This window comes from Lepeophtheirus salmonis, chromosome 6 (genome assembly GCF_016086655.4).
Source record: "Lepeophtheirus salmonis chromosome 6, UVic_Lsal_1.4, whole genome shotgun sequence".
Classification (NCBI taxonomy): Eukaryota; Metazoa; Arthropoda; class Copepoda; order Siphonostomatoida; family Caligidae; genus Lepeophtheirus; species Lepeophtheirus salmonis.
Window position 1 is genome coordinate 36617086 of NC_052136.2, and position 17510 is coordinate 36634595.

Genomic DNA, 17510 nt, shown 5'->3' on the forward strand with positions numbered 1-17510 from the left:
ACACATAGGTATATATAGTAGGTATACTTGTACATAAGTATTTAATGGTGAAAGGTAGTCAAATTAGGGACCACATACCTTCGAAGCATGCAAAGCTAAGAGAGCAGAAGTAAAAAAAATAAAGAAAAAATTTGCTGGACTCTATGTAGTTGAATCACGATTAGAAGAGAAATAAAAAGGAAGGGGGAAATCATTTATTCTGAGGAGTACATAAATGCGAAAAGCTTTATGTTTTTGAGAAAAATACTTTAATCACATTCAACCCCTCTGGTGGTTTGAAGAGGAGTATAATTGTGTTGTTGTTGTTTCTTTAAATACAACTGAATATCAAAGAGTGATTCGATTCAGAATGTCCAGGATTATTAAATTACTTCCATTCCTGTTCCTCAGAGTGCACACCTACAGCAATGGGCCACCTGTACGAGCATGTAAATCCATGATTCCAGAGCATGATGGTGGAGGATCTCTCAGCACGGATACACCCTACACTCTTGCAGTCTCTGACAAATACCTCAAGTCTGGAGAAACCCTTAAATTAAAATTTGCAAGAAGTGGAAACCTGGACTTTCGTGGCTTTCTCATTCAGGCCCGTGATCAAAATAGTGACAAAATAATCGGAACTTTTACTTCAATTGATCGTACTACCACAAGGAGATTACATTGCCTCTCTGAGCGAGATCCTCCTGATGCGATCTCTCATACAACCGGAGAACCGAAATCTAGTATAACAGCCACATGGACTGCTCCGGAGTTCTATGGACAAGAAAACCGAACAGCAGTGTTTTACTTCACAGTTGTCTATAGTCAAAATATATTTTGGGCCAGACGCAATTCCGGAATAAGAATCCATATTTCTCCAAAAGTAATTGATCAACAAAAGCTCAAGTCTGAAGAAACTGCTGCTGCTGCCCAGGAGCTGCCATCGCCCTATTTGGGATGTGGAACCAAAAAGGGTTGTTTTGGATTCCCTGGAAGAAACTGTGTTGAAGAATCATCATGCAAAGGCCTCTTCACCCATAAATATCTTGAAAAGAACAAGCGGTTCAATTTCGCACTTGCTGGAGAGGTAGAAGAAAATGGCTACATTGCGGCAGGGTTCTCTCATGGAGACTCCATCATGGGGGATGACATCATTATCTCTTGTAGAAAGACTGCAAGAGGAGGAGTAATAGCCTTAGGATGGAATGACGGAAGAAACAGTGTGGATCGGCAAATGGGGCTTAATATTCGTAACTACGAAATTCGAGAAAACAATGGAATGATGATATGTAAGTTCCAAGTCAATGATGAGTTGATTATATCAAAAGCAACTCTCAATGATAAACTTAAAGTGGATTTGAAGGAGGACAGTCAGTACTATCTACTCTTGGCTAAAGGATCTCTTTCCTCAGATGGAACAAAATTGTCTAAGCATATGGATAAATCCGCCACTTCAAACCCCATAGACTTTAAGTCTACAACAATTGTAAAAGCGGGTTCATATATTTTATATCAATTACATGGAATATTTATGGTCATAGCCTGGTTGGGATGTTCTTCCATGGGAATGCTTATCGCAAGGTATTACAAAAATACATGGACAAAAATACAAATTGCGGATAAGGACCTCTGGTTTGTCATACATCAAAGTAAGTTATTATTTGAGAAGGGAGAACTCTTCAGAAAATGCTATAAGATTACATTTCCGATAAGGAGCTTATACAATATACATAAATAGGCATATAAACTGCAGTAAAACTGCCATGAACAAATCCTTGCAGTTATAAAACTTGATTACTCAACCAACTAATAAATTTTCATGAAACAATAATCAATTCATTTGCTCAAAAAGTTGTCACAACACCAGTATTTCGTGAAATTAGTATCGATATTTGAATGTTATTAAAATAAAAATATATAACTAAGAACCGGTTTTGATACACATCTACCTCGTATAGTACCGTTTTAAAAGCGTCAATTCTCATATACTTAAAATCGGTACAGTCCCTGTTTTGGGTCCTTAAAAAAGTCCCAAATTTTAGAGTGCCCTTTCTTATTAATTAGTTTAAAAATTGTGTGTATTTTGGTTAAGTTACAAAAAAAGAAATCGAAAATCAACATGGTTTAAAAGAAAGAAGTTTATATGTTATGACGTTTGATTAGAGGAGCTCCAATTAGCGGTGACGTGGGAGGAGGGGGCGAAGGAACTAAAGTAGAACTTTGGCAAGAATGACTTCGATATCAATCTTCAATTGAGTACTGAGTTCAACAATTACTTATAAGTATAACTCTGCAATAGATCTTTTTATGAGGACAGACGAATGTTCAACCAGATTTTGAATATAACTAAAAAATACCCACGATTTAGATCACTGTATATGCCAATCAGCATCATCAATATTACATGTGATACCGTCTGATACTAAAATGTATGTATTATTACATTGCTGGCCAGCGCCTTTATTCTAATGTTTGGATCAAGGTAATTGAAGAGGAAATTATGATTTAACGATAATAATGACTTTTCATCGAATTTGTGTGCAAAATACATTTTATTTATAAAATAAGAAACAAATTTACGTCCAGTTAACTGTACAAATATGAAAATTTGCCAAGAGAGGACGAAAAATCATTTGCTCATCATATTGTAAAGTAGAGACAATATGATTGCAGAGTCAAAGTTAAATTTAACGCATTCAATGGTCAATGATTCTAATTTTGACATAAAAAGAAACCTATTTTAAAGGCAATAGATATATATAGTCCTATTTTGTACATTAAGGATTAATTTGAAAGGTCGTAAAACAGTACAGTTTCTCTTCTTCTTCTTCTCATTGGCCTCAAACGATTAGAATCAATGTATGTTGTTGTTATTTTCATGGTATTTTATTCTATGAGTAAATAATTGTATTTCGAACATGAAACGTCTTTGCCGTTGAACACAAATAGGAAGTATTCACATTTGCAAAAAGTAAATTAACTTCCAAGCAATCAAAGTGATAGAGATTGGTTAGATTTCTAATCAATTACAGTCCCTGATAGGATATATAAGTACATTTGAATATCATATGTTATATTTTTATAAAATTAAATATTGTATATTGGAAGTATATATTTAAACAACATTTATCTCATTTTCCTTACATGATGAGTATTTTAGTATTACAGATTTAGTAATTAAATAAATTTACTCTTTTTTCTTTTTTTTTTAACATTTACTTATCTATTTAACATATACGCCAGGATTTATTTTTGTGGTGTGGGGGGAAGGTTACTTAGTTATTTGAAAAGTTTTTTGGTTTTTTTTAGTACCAATAACACCTATTTATTTTTCAGAAATACACAAAGATACAGCAATATAAGTCAATTCTAAATATCATGTTCATTATAAGTTGCACATTTTTTACCCCGGGTCTGAATTAGATTAATGACCTATTTAGAAAAAAGAAATATATCATTGATTAATTTTCCCCTATTTTCAAATTAAAAATTTTCTTACTAGGCGATAGTTTGCTCAAGACAAAAGAAATTAGTTTCAGCCCCTCCAACCTCCCCCGCACTAATACTCATACAAGGGTCTGCACTTTAACGTAAAAAAATTATTTGTTTATTGAATCAGTAGCATATTTAAGATTCAAGAGTTTCACTACATAAATTATATAAAATCTGACTGGTTACATTTTGAAATGACAGGAATAAAGAATAATGTTGTGAAACTTTGAATAAATTTGACAAAAACTGAAAATATGTTGTCAAATATATTTTGATAAAAAAAATTTATAAAAAACTTGCCACTTTTTTGTTTAAATTTATAAAAAAAAATTGTCAAAGGCGTCCATTGTTGTATTCAAATGAAGAAAATTTCATTCTAAATAGCTCCTAAAAAAATATATTTCCTGAAATTTTTTTAAGAAGAAACAGATTTGACTAAAATTTGGTTCTTGGGTTTTGTGCCAGTAGATTAGCTTAGAAATGAAATTTCGAATCTCCAGCCACATCCAATTCTGAGTTCTGAGGATTTCAAGATGAAAAAATTAGTATTTTGAAGAGTATTTGATTAGCCAGAGTTCGTAAATCAAAAAAATGATAGCCAAGTATAATACATCAAGAAAAAGCTATCAGTTAGCTTATTTTTGTTGTTAAAAAAAAAGTATACCTTAGTTCTTGACTTTAATTCTTTCAAGGTAAATATTCTTTTATTTTTATTTTTTTAAATATTAACCTTATAAAGTTAAAACCCATTTAATCTTTAAAAAAAAGAACTGTATAGTGGAAAATTGATGAAATTTGTTATATTGGTTCATTTTATTGAATGTATTTCTTCATTTAGGTAGATAGTTGTTTTTTTTTAAATCCCTCTAAAATATGAAAATACAGTATGCCCAAAAATTGATTGTGGTATTAAAAATATCCGTTTTATAGTTTAAAAAAAATATTTTTGTTCGGAATAAAATGAAATTTGTCTGATACAATCATTAGGCAATATTGAACTTTTCTGATGCAATAATTTTCGATGATTACATCATACATCAGTATAAAAGGGTTCAGAAAACACCAGAGGATGTTAGTTAAAATCCAATATCCGAAATGGTGAGAGAGCACTCTTTGGAGATAAGGGCCAAGGCTGTTGGCATCATATAGGGTGGATCAAGCCAGAGAGACATTGTTCAAAGGTTACAGATTCCTCTCAGGACCATTGATAATTGGTGTAAGAAAAGGAAAGATGGACAAACCCTTGCAAATCAGAGGGGTCGAGGAAGGAAGACAAAAATTAGCAAAGTTCCCAAACTGGTGATTTCAAAATCTTTGACCAAAAAGAGGCAATCCACAAGGAAACATGCAGCAAGATTGACTTCAAAGGACTATCCAATATCCAAGTATCTGCCTACAACTACCTGCGATACTCTTTGAATGCTTTACCATACAAACCTCGTCTGCACCCCAAACTTTCAGGAAACCAAAGGAAGGCCCCGGCTTCAATTCTGTCGTGAAGGGAAACATTGGACTGCAGAAGACTGGAAATGTATCCTCTTCAGTGATGAAAGTCCATTTGAGCTATTTCATGCCCCAAATCCCCATACAGATCGGGTTTGGGCAAGAGATAAGGGAAATGTGGAACCCACTCCAACTGTGAAATTTCCTCTGGAAATTCAGGTTTGGGCCGTTATCAACCACCAGGCAGTGGCAGATCTTTACCTGATTCCACGAAACCAAACTGTGACGCCCTAGTACTATGTAACGGAGATCCTCAGCAAGTCTCCGATGTCAGCTTTGTCTCGTACTGAAGAAACTGGACCTCCTTTGAAGAGGAAAATGTTGTCTGACACATCAAGATCCATTTTCCAGCTGGAGGGTGCCCCTGTTTACCACTCCAAAAAGTTAATAAAGTTTCCCCAAAAAAATCACTTGTTTAGGTTATTTTATGTTTTTTTTTTAATAAACACCATCAATTGTTGGACATACTGTATAATAAATGTACAAAAATACTACATATTTGAAGGGATTCAAACTTTTACTCCTAATTTCATTAATTTTCCTCTCAAAGACCTTGAAAAAATTTAAGGTTAAAATTAATGTCATGGTTGACTTCTTTTTTGTTTTTGTTTTTTATTACAAAAATCTAAGAAACTTGATACATTGCTAATCAAATATTCATGCTAATGTTGTCATTTTTTGGCCTCAGAACTTAAGAGTTGGATTGAATCACAGATCCAAAATTTCATGTCTGAGTACTGTCAACAATACAACTTACTCAATTTTAGACCAATCCGTTACATCGTAAAAAGGGTTCATCGAATGAACCCTATGTATAAATGTAATCTCTATAAAAAGTTATAAACTAGTTGACCCTCCACATTTACTACACTGAAAAAGGCCCTTTATTTCGTCTGTCCCAGAAGCCCTGCTCACGGTAAAACCATCCCTCTTAATACATAATTTCTTAATAACAGCAATCTAAAGTGTATTTAATTTCCTCTCTTATTTTCAGTCCTCATGATAACTGCCTTGGTTTTATCACTCTTGGCAGCAATTTTCATCCTCTCCAAGGCCGGATTCTTCCCCTACGACTCTAAATTCATCAGTAATAATCCTCATCCCGTCATTGGTGGACTCACAATAGGCCTATCTCTCATACAGCCCATAATGGGAGCACTTCGACCCACCCGAGGAACAAGATTTCGTCCATACTTTAACATAGGACATTGGTTTCTTGGTAACGTCATTTATATCCTTGCCGTAACAACAATATTTCTTTCTGTGGACTTGGATAACGCAAGACTCCCCCCCTTATACATCCTATGTCCTCCTCAGTTTCTTCATCATTCATATAATATTCCATATTGGACTCTCAATCCAATCGCACATGATTGATGAAGATACGAATAAAATAGCGGATTCGCAAGGAAATATGAGGCAAGATAGTCGGAGAGATCAAGTTGGAGCTATTTGTCGAAAGCTGAGCCTTGTGGGTTATTTCTTTTTTTGTGTTTGTTATTGTACTGTTTATGATTGTGGTCATTGCTGTTGCTCCAGGAAAGAGTGGCTCACATTCAGAGCCAATGTCTATTGATGTTGAAGCTATTGCTGAAGCTACAGGGGAGACGGCAACGGAAAGAGTGTAGCTTCATCTCTGCATAGATGCCATTGCATTTATTTAAAATTTGCATTATATTTTCTACTTTTGCTTGATGTAGATTAATTTATTTAAGTATATTTTAAAGTCTTTGTCAATTCTTAATTAATCAAATATAAGGACGGAGAAAATGAGATAATTAATTAAAATTAATATACATAGGGTTGTAAGAACGAACAACTTTAGGTAAGAAGAAAAAAAGAAGCCTAAAAATAATATGATAACCCTGATAATTTAAATAATGTTTTGTAGGAGAGTGCCTTAGCTATCAGCACTTTTCATTTAAATTAGCTACAAGCAGCTATGAGATGAAGGAGATAAAAACTAACCCCACTCTGTGTCTAGCAAAGAAATAGATTAGAATTACTATCATGCCGATCCTCAATTCTACTCAGAGTCCAACAAGGATTTACACTTATAACTCCCAACAAATCATCCGTGGTAATTTATACTTTATTTTCTGAGTAGGGATGGGTACGGGTAATACCCGTAGCTGTCGACTCGTACCCGGAACATCAATGAAAAATATACCTGCATTTTACCCGTAGAAGGGATTCGGCGGATAATATTTGATCAAAAAAATCCGGATATTTACTTTCCGGGATGGGTGCCCGTTTAACTCCATTTATGTTTGATAACTGTAGCATATCCTACTGTAGACAATAAAAAAAGAGCTATTTGTATTAAAATAACACAACCTCGTATATTTTAATTAGTTTATTATTTGATTACAACTCTAAGGTAAGTTGATTTTTTGTTGTAGTCCATAAAAATACTTCTATCAATCTATTTTCATTTCATCAATAAAAATAAGCTTTGTCTAGGTATATTTTATTTTATAAAATGAAGAGTGTGGTCCTTTTTCAACTTAGAACTGCAATAGTATGGAAAGATTATTTGATTATTATGAATGGAATCCAGATGATGATTTTATTAAGCACTATTATTTATAATTGTACTTCTTTATTATTGAATAATTATTCATAGATGTCTATAAATCCATAGATGAACCGACAACTACTGAGAACAAACGGAGTTCTTTTTCTGGAGCATTAGCCCCGAAGTCAGGATCCTCTATTGAATAGTGATTTTTTATCAGAACCAAGATGGACAAAAAGGTTATTTGTAATCTTTGCAAAAAATAATAATAATAACAGCGTGTTGGAGCAGTACCTTTAATATGGTGAAACATCTAAAGTATCTTCATCTTGCGTAATTTAGTAAAGAGTCGAACAAGCTTCCTAATATGTCAGAATACATTATTCGTGTCACAAAGTCATCCAATCCTCGAAAAAAGAAATTAGACAATCTTGTTTCGGAAATAATTATCTCTTATGTTGAAGATTCCCAAATTTGGTCGCCAATCTTGATCCAGGATACGTTTTGCCTAATAGGAAGACTCTTAGTAATAAATTTCTCTCTCTAAAGTTCGACAAACTTCAGATTTCTCTCATGGGTGAATTAGCAACTGCAGAACAGATTTCCCTCACTACAGATATTTGGAATTCCTGTAACAATACCGCCTATATTATTTTGACCGCGTATTTCATCAATCGTATGCTCAACCCAGATCAAAGCCCTTCTTATTTTCAGCAGAGATGCCTTGCTTGCCATTCATTAATGACCCCATAATGCACATAATGCTCAATCTTTCATTGAAAATACTATCCACATGCTATCCATTAAGGAAAAAGATATTGTTATTACAACAGACAATGCACATATAATGATTCGGGCTGTTAAAAATACCAACATCAAGCATGTCAGCTGCTTTTCCCACTCTTTTGATTTGGTAGCTCATGAGAGGATGAAGAATAAGCCTTGGATGACCATAGGAATAAAGTTAAGTCAATTGTAACATTGACAAGACAATGCACAAACGCAATACGACTACTTCATTAAGCTTAATGTTATTATTATTTTTCATTATTGTTTCATGATTTTATGATTAAATAGCTACAAAATATATAACAAGATAAATGATAAAATACTTTCTCCTCATTGATTACCCGCGGGTAATAAAAAATACTCGAGTATCAATGACACTCTTTATCTACTCGAATTATTACCTGAATTTACTCGGGTCCAAAGATTTATTACCTGCAATTACCTGTTCACCAAAAAAAATACCCGAAACCAACCCTGCTTCTGAGCTACAAGAATGTAATAATGATAATCAAAGCTTCAAAAAATAAAAAAAATGATTTAATTCTCAACTACAAAACAAAAAGAACTAACACGCGGGAAATTATTGTTTCTCAGAGCTTTTTATGGGAAAAGAAACAGAAAAAAGTATGTTGGCTGATAGCAATTTCTTCCAAACTATGGATTTTTTATTCAATAACTGTTAGGAATTGTTCACAGCTTCACAAGATATGTTTCGCATTTAACCAATCAACGTTCAGAACACTGATTTAAAAAAAAAACACTCTTTTCGTTTTATTATATAAATATGCATAAAAATTATTAAAAAAGGCAATCCAAGATATTTTTTCTTTAATAATGAAAATATTGAAAAAAAAATCATTTTTAGAAAAAGGAAAGAAATAAAAGTGGCCCACATTGACCTTTGCCACATTTCCAGTTCAGGCTAAAGCCAGCCCTCTTTGGAGGTCAGGACTCCTTTGTCCTAATATTAAGGATTAGAACAGTTTAGCTTAACTTAAGCTTACTTGCTCGTGACGATTTCGTCCCTGATCTTCAGGCTCTTACAAACAATGTAGACTGTTCTCCAACAGGATCTAGTCTGATCATTAATTTCATTTCTGGACAATCCGACTCGTTTGAGTGCAGAAATCTTCATTTATTTTTTTTGTGTTCACCGCCAATTTATTTGTATAAATGAAACAATTTTAGTTAGTGTAAGTGATGTGGAAGTTGGTTTTTGTAGAGACTGTGCGTCAAGCATCTTTTGAATTCTCTAATCCTATCTGCAACATTATATTTAGTCTGACAACCATACAAAATTTAACGAAAACACATTATTTTTAATTATTTCTTGCCCCACATACTTATTAAATACCTTTTAATTCGATGAATCAACAATAATTGACATTTGGATTTTTATTTACAAAGTTCCCCATAAAAATTTTACCATATTTATTTATTATTTTTTTTTTAGAGTGACGTAATGTTTATAAATATAACGTTTATATAATTGATATAACAACTTATCTTAACAACGGTGTTACTTTCAATTTAAGTTTCACAGTAAAGGCCCAAGTTCAAGGTTACTTTTTCTAAGTTTTGAAAAATAAGTGTATAATTAAATATGTGGCATAAAAGCATGAAAAAGTGTGGATCTGCATAAGCTTCTAGTTTATTACATGATACTTGAAAGCCAGGAATGGGCATACTACTTTATAGACAACAAATATGTAAAAAAAAAAGCACATAACAACTACGTGTTGAATGAGATGATATTTGTTAGAACTACGGGTTAAAAATAAGGATTTAAGACTACCCAGTCTGCTGCCTAAATGTCAACCCATCCATCACTTGTGTAGAGATAGTTTTTGTGGATGTCATTTTTGTAGAGTTTGGGGATTAGAAAAGGAAAAACAGCATGTGCTCTTTTTTCCTATGTATTGGGGTTCTCAATATAGGGGACTCCGAAATATCCCATATTCCCTCCCCTCCCATCCTAAAAAATCTTCAAACAGGTATCCCCCTCCCCCCTGTCGACTGAGCGTCTTAAATGTATGACCCTTATATGGATGGATAGATTCTGAATTATTTTGAATATGAGTACGATATTTTTTTTAGAATATTTAGTGTACTTTATAGATTTTCAATGTAATTTATAATATAGGTAAGATCTTTGTTTAATGTAATGAAAACATCAATAACGGTGGATCTAGAAAAAATAGAAATTGGATCTCTCATAATATGAGACCGACAAGAAATCTGAGCATGGATAGAGACCAAACAAATATGTTCATAAAATGAGTTGGAAAAATATCGGTCCACGATCTGAGACCCCAGCCTGGACCAAAAAATCCGTCTAGAAAAAAATAGTTTAAGGCTGAACCGGAAAAAATCGCTACTACACCAAGTCTCGAAACTAGATGCCACCCCTCCTTATGCTAAATATTTCAAGGAGGCTGTAAATTGATAAATAAATCTAAGTAAAAATTTCTATGAAACTTTTTATGCACAGATTGTAGAGCAATATAGTTAAATTTAATTAATTAGAATGGGATAAACTTAGATTTTCATGAAGAATTCAGTTTTTTATATTGATTGAATCAAATTACGTAAGTTTTTTAGTATCTATACAAAGATACCATATAACCATATAAATTACTATCATTGAGTTTATATATTTCTATAATACTTTTGAGAAGAGTTGGGCAAGTTAATGCAACTTAACTTAACTTAAATAAGTTAATAAGTTAAGTTAATTAACTTTTAAATTAACTAGTTATTATTGAAACAGCGTTATTTTAACTTTAATAGTTAATTTATCAAAATTAACTTTAACTTAACTTATTAATTTTTTAAAGTGCATTACCTTAACTTTAACTTAATTTGATTAAGTTAATTAGTAAAAGTGAAATACTAAAGAACTGTCTTTACGTAACTGTAAGTTCTCCGATGATTTAGTTAAACTATTCAACTAGGTCATTCCACATCAAATCGATAAAAAGTATATCTTATCAGTGTCGTAGAAAATGTCGTTTTTATATTATCTCCAATAATTTTATAATTTTACATATAGTTTAAAATTAGATAGAAACTAAAAATCTAAAATTTTAGCTGTCTTTAAATTCCATTTTAGTAGTAACTTGAATCGGTATTTTTTTCTTGATCATTCAATTGGAAGTGGAAAAAAATTTCAGCCAGAGAGACCGACACAATAATCTTTATTTTAAAGCCTTAATAAATCTCTCAATAGACTAACTTAAATAGTTATTTTTTAATATCGAAATTAATTTTTAGCTGACCAAGGTTGAGTGAGTTAATTTAACTTAAATTACTCTAAAGTTAATTAAGTTAAACTTAACTAGTTCAGAAAACACTCAAAATTAACTTTAACTTAACTAGTTAATTTTTATAGAAATTGAAATTAGCTTTAATTCAACTAGTTATAAAAAAATAAAATAATGATCAACTTTAACTTAACTAGTTAAATAGATAAGTTAACTTGTTCATCACTACTTTTGAGTCTCTAGAAAAAGTAACAATATATTTATTTCCCTAACATGAATTTTAAAAGCTACTTTTTTTGGGAAAAAGAGCATTTTCATTTGACGTTAGCATTGTTGATCAGGACCATTTTGGTGGTATAAATAATCAAGTTTTATTAGAATAAAAACCATTTTTACATTAATATGAAGAAAAATTGTGTATTACTTGATGTTAAAATGAGACCAATAAATAAATGGACTGAAACCTTTCAAGAACGTATCCCTCTCATAGTTATTTTATTATTCAGTTGAGAAAATAAGTATTTGATTCATTTGCCGTTTTTTATTTAAGTTTCCTACACTGACAAAAAAAAGTAGGGTCTATAATTTTAATGGTAGGTTTATTTTAATAGTGATGGACTGTTTATGAAAATGAAAAAGCGTTTGGAGGTAGAAAAATGATGAGTATAATACGACAAACAGTTTCCCTATCCAAGATTTTTACAATTAGTTATTTTTTTAGAATTATTAGGGAGACTATAAGTATGTATACTGGGTACTTTAGTTTAAAACTTTTATTGAAAAATCAAATATGGGTACCTTCATAATGTAATAGAGGTGATATCTATTCAATGTAGCCACCTTCAGCCTCAATCACAGCCTCGATACGGTTCTGGAAGCGGGAGCATTCCTTTTCCACAAGCGCCAGTTGGAGCTCAGTCGATGGTAGCGATTTGGCTGACTTTGTGGGGTGTCTGAAGCCCTTCCAATAATTAAGGGGTTTTTTTTTAATTTTTTTTTGTCAGGACTATAAATTTTACACGAAAATAGGGATAAAAATGTATTTTCTTAAAAAATAGAGCAAAAAGTAATATTCGAAATCTTTTTGGATTTTTTTTTCTTTTTTTTTTTAATGGTTATTGATTCTTGAATAAAAATCTGTGAACAGCTATGGACTTTTGAAAAAAAAAATTTAATAGCTTTGGATTGTTTAAACTTTTTATCCTGAAAATTTAATATTTGAAATTTCTTTCGAAAAAATTTAATATTTGAATTTTTTTCAAAATATTTAATTTTTGCAATTTAAAAAAAAAAAAATTAAATATATATATTTTTCTTTTTTTAAGAAATTCCAAAAACCAAGCCTTCCCTACAAAAAAAAAAAATATGTATATAATCATGCAAACGCCATTGTATTTTGTTCTCAGCTGTGAGTGTTTCTGTTTCTTTTCTCCTAAACAGTATACTGAACCTTGATTGGTTGTATTAAAATGGGTTTTTGTTAAGCTGTGAACAATTTTTAACAATTAAGTATTGAATAACAAATCCCATTCCAATTGGATAACTACCCACAGATTTTGGACCTTTTTTCTGATTACTTTAGAAGCAAAGGTTGTGTGTTACAATAAAGTTAATGGCGTGATATTGATCATAATTATTGTAAGTATACATTTATATATATACATGTTGTATAGAAGTTACAGTTTTCTAGGAGTTATAACTTATACTCACAGATTGTACATGCTATAATTAATTGATCAATTGGCATTATTATTAATATATTACTGATATTGAGTCATTACGTTTTTACGAACAAATTAATTTTGGACATTCGAACTTTTTAATGTGCTATACAATGCTAATTAATTAGGGATTTTCATTAAAAAGTTACAGAATCAGAAGAATATTAAATCATTTCTTTCTGCTTATAAAAGATAACGTAAGTAGGTACAAGTAAATATTTCTAGAAGTCAAATTGCTTCACTATAAGAATGAATGAGATATTTTGATATAAAGTGTTATTGGAAACTTAAATAATAATCTTTACATGTTTTGATCTCAATCATTTTCCAAACCAATTAGGAATTAATTTTGATCAAAAGATTATTTCAATCAAATGAAAATTCCATCTTCATGCATATATGTACATATTTATTCAAATATACTTTACTCATGTTATCATCTTTGATTATAAAGAATAAAGGGATCAGGTATTTATGTACCGAGTCCCTTCAATTGGATTAATAATGAGCAATCCTCTTTGGTAAATAATGACTTAAAAGCATTCTATTGGATTTAATCAGGTCCAGATTAATTTATAAGACGACACCAATCGGTGCATATCTTATATATGTTTTCCAGTTATAGGAATGTGTTCAGATAATACTCGTCCCGGAACATCAATGTTGCAATTTTTAAAGTTTTATAAAATGCCCAAGAACGCGTGCAATAATTTTATCTATTTGGTGATCCAAACAAAGTTTCTTATTTTCCAAAACTGGTCATAAATGATGGAAAGTCACACTGAGGATTTCTCTGAGAGTTGTTAGTGTAAGTTCTCGTTGGGCTCAGAGTAGAATTGAGGATCGATATCAGAGTCATTCCTGCCTATGTTCGTACTAGATCTGGAGTAGGATTTGTGTTTGTTGTAAAAGATACAACAGGTCATATTTTATACAACTATAAAAAAGCATTTGGATATTTATTTATTGGCAAATATACGCCCCCCCCCCTAGTTTAACCAATCAACGTTCAGAAGACACATTAACGAAAAAAAGTAGTGGAAAAGTCGCCTGCTAAACAAAAATAGTGTAAATTTTTAAGTTTGTGGCATAACACCGGGAGCAATGTAGCATATTTATATTGTTAAAAGGCCTTGGAACCTCAAACTCCCATCCTCGTCTCATATTGTTGCGTCTTGACGAAGGTGGAGGAGATGGAAACTCTTTATAAGGTGGAGAGATCCAGGACGACCGAGAGAAGTGAGGAGAAGGAAAGGCGTGGAGGAATAAAACAACGGTTATTTATAAGAACATCTATATTATTAGTTAAACAAAAACCCACACTGATACATACATAAAATACACGACTACTTATACTTAAAACGAGGTAAAAGACTGTACTTTACCCACATATATACAAGAAAATAAGAGAAGAGAACAGGGGGGAAGAAAACACTAATACATTACACCATCCCCCAAGCACCAAATCCATGCCGGTACTTAAATAGGTTCCGCTTCATGAATAGAAGCTTATTGATCCGCTCCATCCATAACCAGGGGCGGACAAACCATTTGCTCTTGTATAAATAAAATTTATCTCCATAGACGTGCTGTGCTCTCAGCACGCGCACTGGAGAAAGGAGAACACTACTCCTCATAGAGATTTTAGGAACGTGAGCACACTGCTCGTTCCTGGGAGAAATATCGTTCCCCCTTATTGTGGTTTTTGGGATACGAGCACCCTGCTCGTCCCTGGGAGACATATCGTTCACCCTTATAGAAGTTTTAGGGACACTAGCACCCTGTTCGTCCCGGGAGACATATCAATCTCACTCGATATACCCTCATCCAAGTCTGGATGATCCAGAGGAGAACCCGTTGCACATTCATACCCCAATGAGGTGAACGGGAGAGTAGGAACATCGGAGAACCAGAACTTCATAGGATGAAATCCACTTTGAATTATGTGGTCCCTGACACGGACACACACTTCACTTTTTGAAAGTGACGATGGTTCTCTTCCTTCCTCCACGAGGCCCATACTGAGGCACAGCCCGTATTGATCCGCCTTCCGTAGACGAACGAGCGGTCTCCCTGTCGACGAAAAAGGGCTACCCAACTCCAGCAGGGCTAGCATCGCCGACAATCCCACGGTAGGGAGGTCACGTGATCCTGATCCCATCCTCGTCGCCAATGTTGTGTCTTGACGAAGGTGAGGAGAAACCAAACTGTTTATACCAAGGAATCCAGGATGACCGAGAGAAATGAGGAGAAGGAATGGTGTGGAGGAATAAGGACAAGGCTTGTTTATAGGAACATCTATATTATTTTAATGTAATATCCTACTCCGATACATACATAAAATACACGACTATTTATACTTAAAACGAGGTAAAAGACTTTTCTATACGCATAGATATATACATTTATACAAGAAAATAAGAGAAGAGAACAAGGGGAAGAAAACACTAATACATTACACATATACTCCTCTAATTTCCACCGAATAGAAAAGGTTATAAGGTGCATACTTCTTAAACTAAATATAAATACTAAAACCCAGTTTCCTTCCTTCCAATAAGTTTATTAAAAAAATGATTTATATCGAAGGAAAATATTTGACTTTACGTAATAAAATTTGAATTTGTATGTTGGGATTTAATTCAGACCCATAAATTGACGATTGTTCAGATCATAGTAATCTATATAAATAAAGTAAGTTTGTCATTCTGTATGAAAAACAGTCACGGAGTATACTCTATTTAGTGCACCCTGATGTATTCCAAACATTTTTTTATTTAAGGAATAACAATGTGGTCGTATTCATTAATTAATGCTAACGTCTTCATGTAGTATGTCTATGTAGTATTGAACGTGCGTACAGGGTGCGTTGTATATAGTAATCCCTGATGTATATCATATACTTATATTTGATATATGAAATACTAATGTTGACGTATTAATGAAATATTGGACACATGTACATGGAGCATCGAATATACAGCATTGATTTGTTTGTTTTTGTGCATGAACACTTGAGTAACTAATTTATTATTAGTCATCCCAGTCATATTTTTTTTTATCAAAATCTTATTTCTTTTCTTTTATTCTTGAGGAACGAACGAATATGAAATTGATATAAGCATGCGTGAGCCTTTTCATCAAAAACAGAAAGTAATAAAAGGATTTGGGGAGTTATCTCCTATATTATTTCAGCAAAATTTGTCATTTAGACAACGCCGAATTACTTCGGGCTATGCCGGATACTACTGCTAGTATTTAAAAAATATAAATCAACTAATTTATAAACTACCTTTCTCTTTTTAACATAGAAACCAGGGTAGAATTACTTTTATAGATAAATATAGATTTTTTTTTTTTTTTTTTTTTTTTTTTTTAAGTTGGCGAACAGAAAAGTGAATTTTCTTTTCCTAAGCTGTTATCATTATAATTAAATTCTTTAATTTCCTTCTCCTCTATATATAATTATGTACGAAACCGGATTGAACATTTATGTGTGCGTGTAAAATACAGGAGTTACACGAAAAATTTGTTTTTTCTTTAACATGCCGAAAATGCTCCCAATTAGCATCACCAGTAAAAGTGTTAGACTCAGAGTAGAATTGATGAGTAATTCCTGCTTATACAAGGGTGTTTGCAGGAGGGGAGGGGGGAGGCGTGGTTTTTTAATCTTTTTGAAAAAAAATTCAAAATCCATAGCTATTCATAAAAAAATTCAAAATCCATAGCTATTCATAAAAAAATTCAAAATCCATAGCTATTCATAAAAAAATTCAAAATCCATAGCTATTCATAAAAAAATTCAAAATCCATAGCTATTCATAAAAAAATTGTTGTTTTTGGAAAAAAATCCAAAGTTGCTCAAAAAATTTCAAAATCCACAGTTGTTTACAAAAAAAAAGAAACTATATTAATAAATTTAAAAAATTTGAAAAACCAAATTTTTGTGGAAAAAAAACTCAAAAACTAAATTTTAAATAATAAATTTTTTGGCAAAAGAAATTCTAAAACAAAATTTCAAAAATTAAATTTTTTTCCAAAAAAAAATTTTAAATTCACAACCGTTTGCAGAAAATTAAACTTTGAGAAAAACATTAAAAAAAACACAGCTATTCACAAAAAAAATCAAAACTTCAATTTCAATTATTATAGTTTTGGAAAAAAAATTCCAAAATCCAAAAACTATTTGCAAAAAGTTACATTTTGTAATAATGAAAAATTCAAAAATGAAACTTAAAATATTAA

The 17510-nt window shown here is 32.0% G+C and overlaps 1 protein-coding gene across 1 annotated transcript; it reads left to right on the plus strand.

Moving 5' to 3' along the window:
- The first annotated feature begins 216 nt into the window (after positions 1-216).
- LOC121120776 (putative ferric-chelate reductase 1 homolog) lies at positions 217-6747 on the plus strand. Its single transcript, XM_040715649.2, is given in 3 exon segments — positions 217-1628; positions 5969-6261; positions 6263-6747. Coding segments are annotated over 3 exon segments (1860 nt in total). The 5' UTR covers positions 217-349; the 3' UTR covers positions 6551-6747.
- The last annotated feature ends 10763 nt before the right edge of the window (positions 6748-17510 follow it).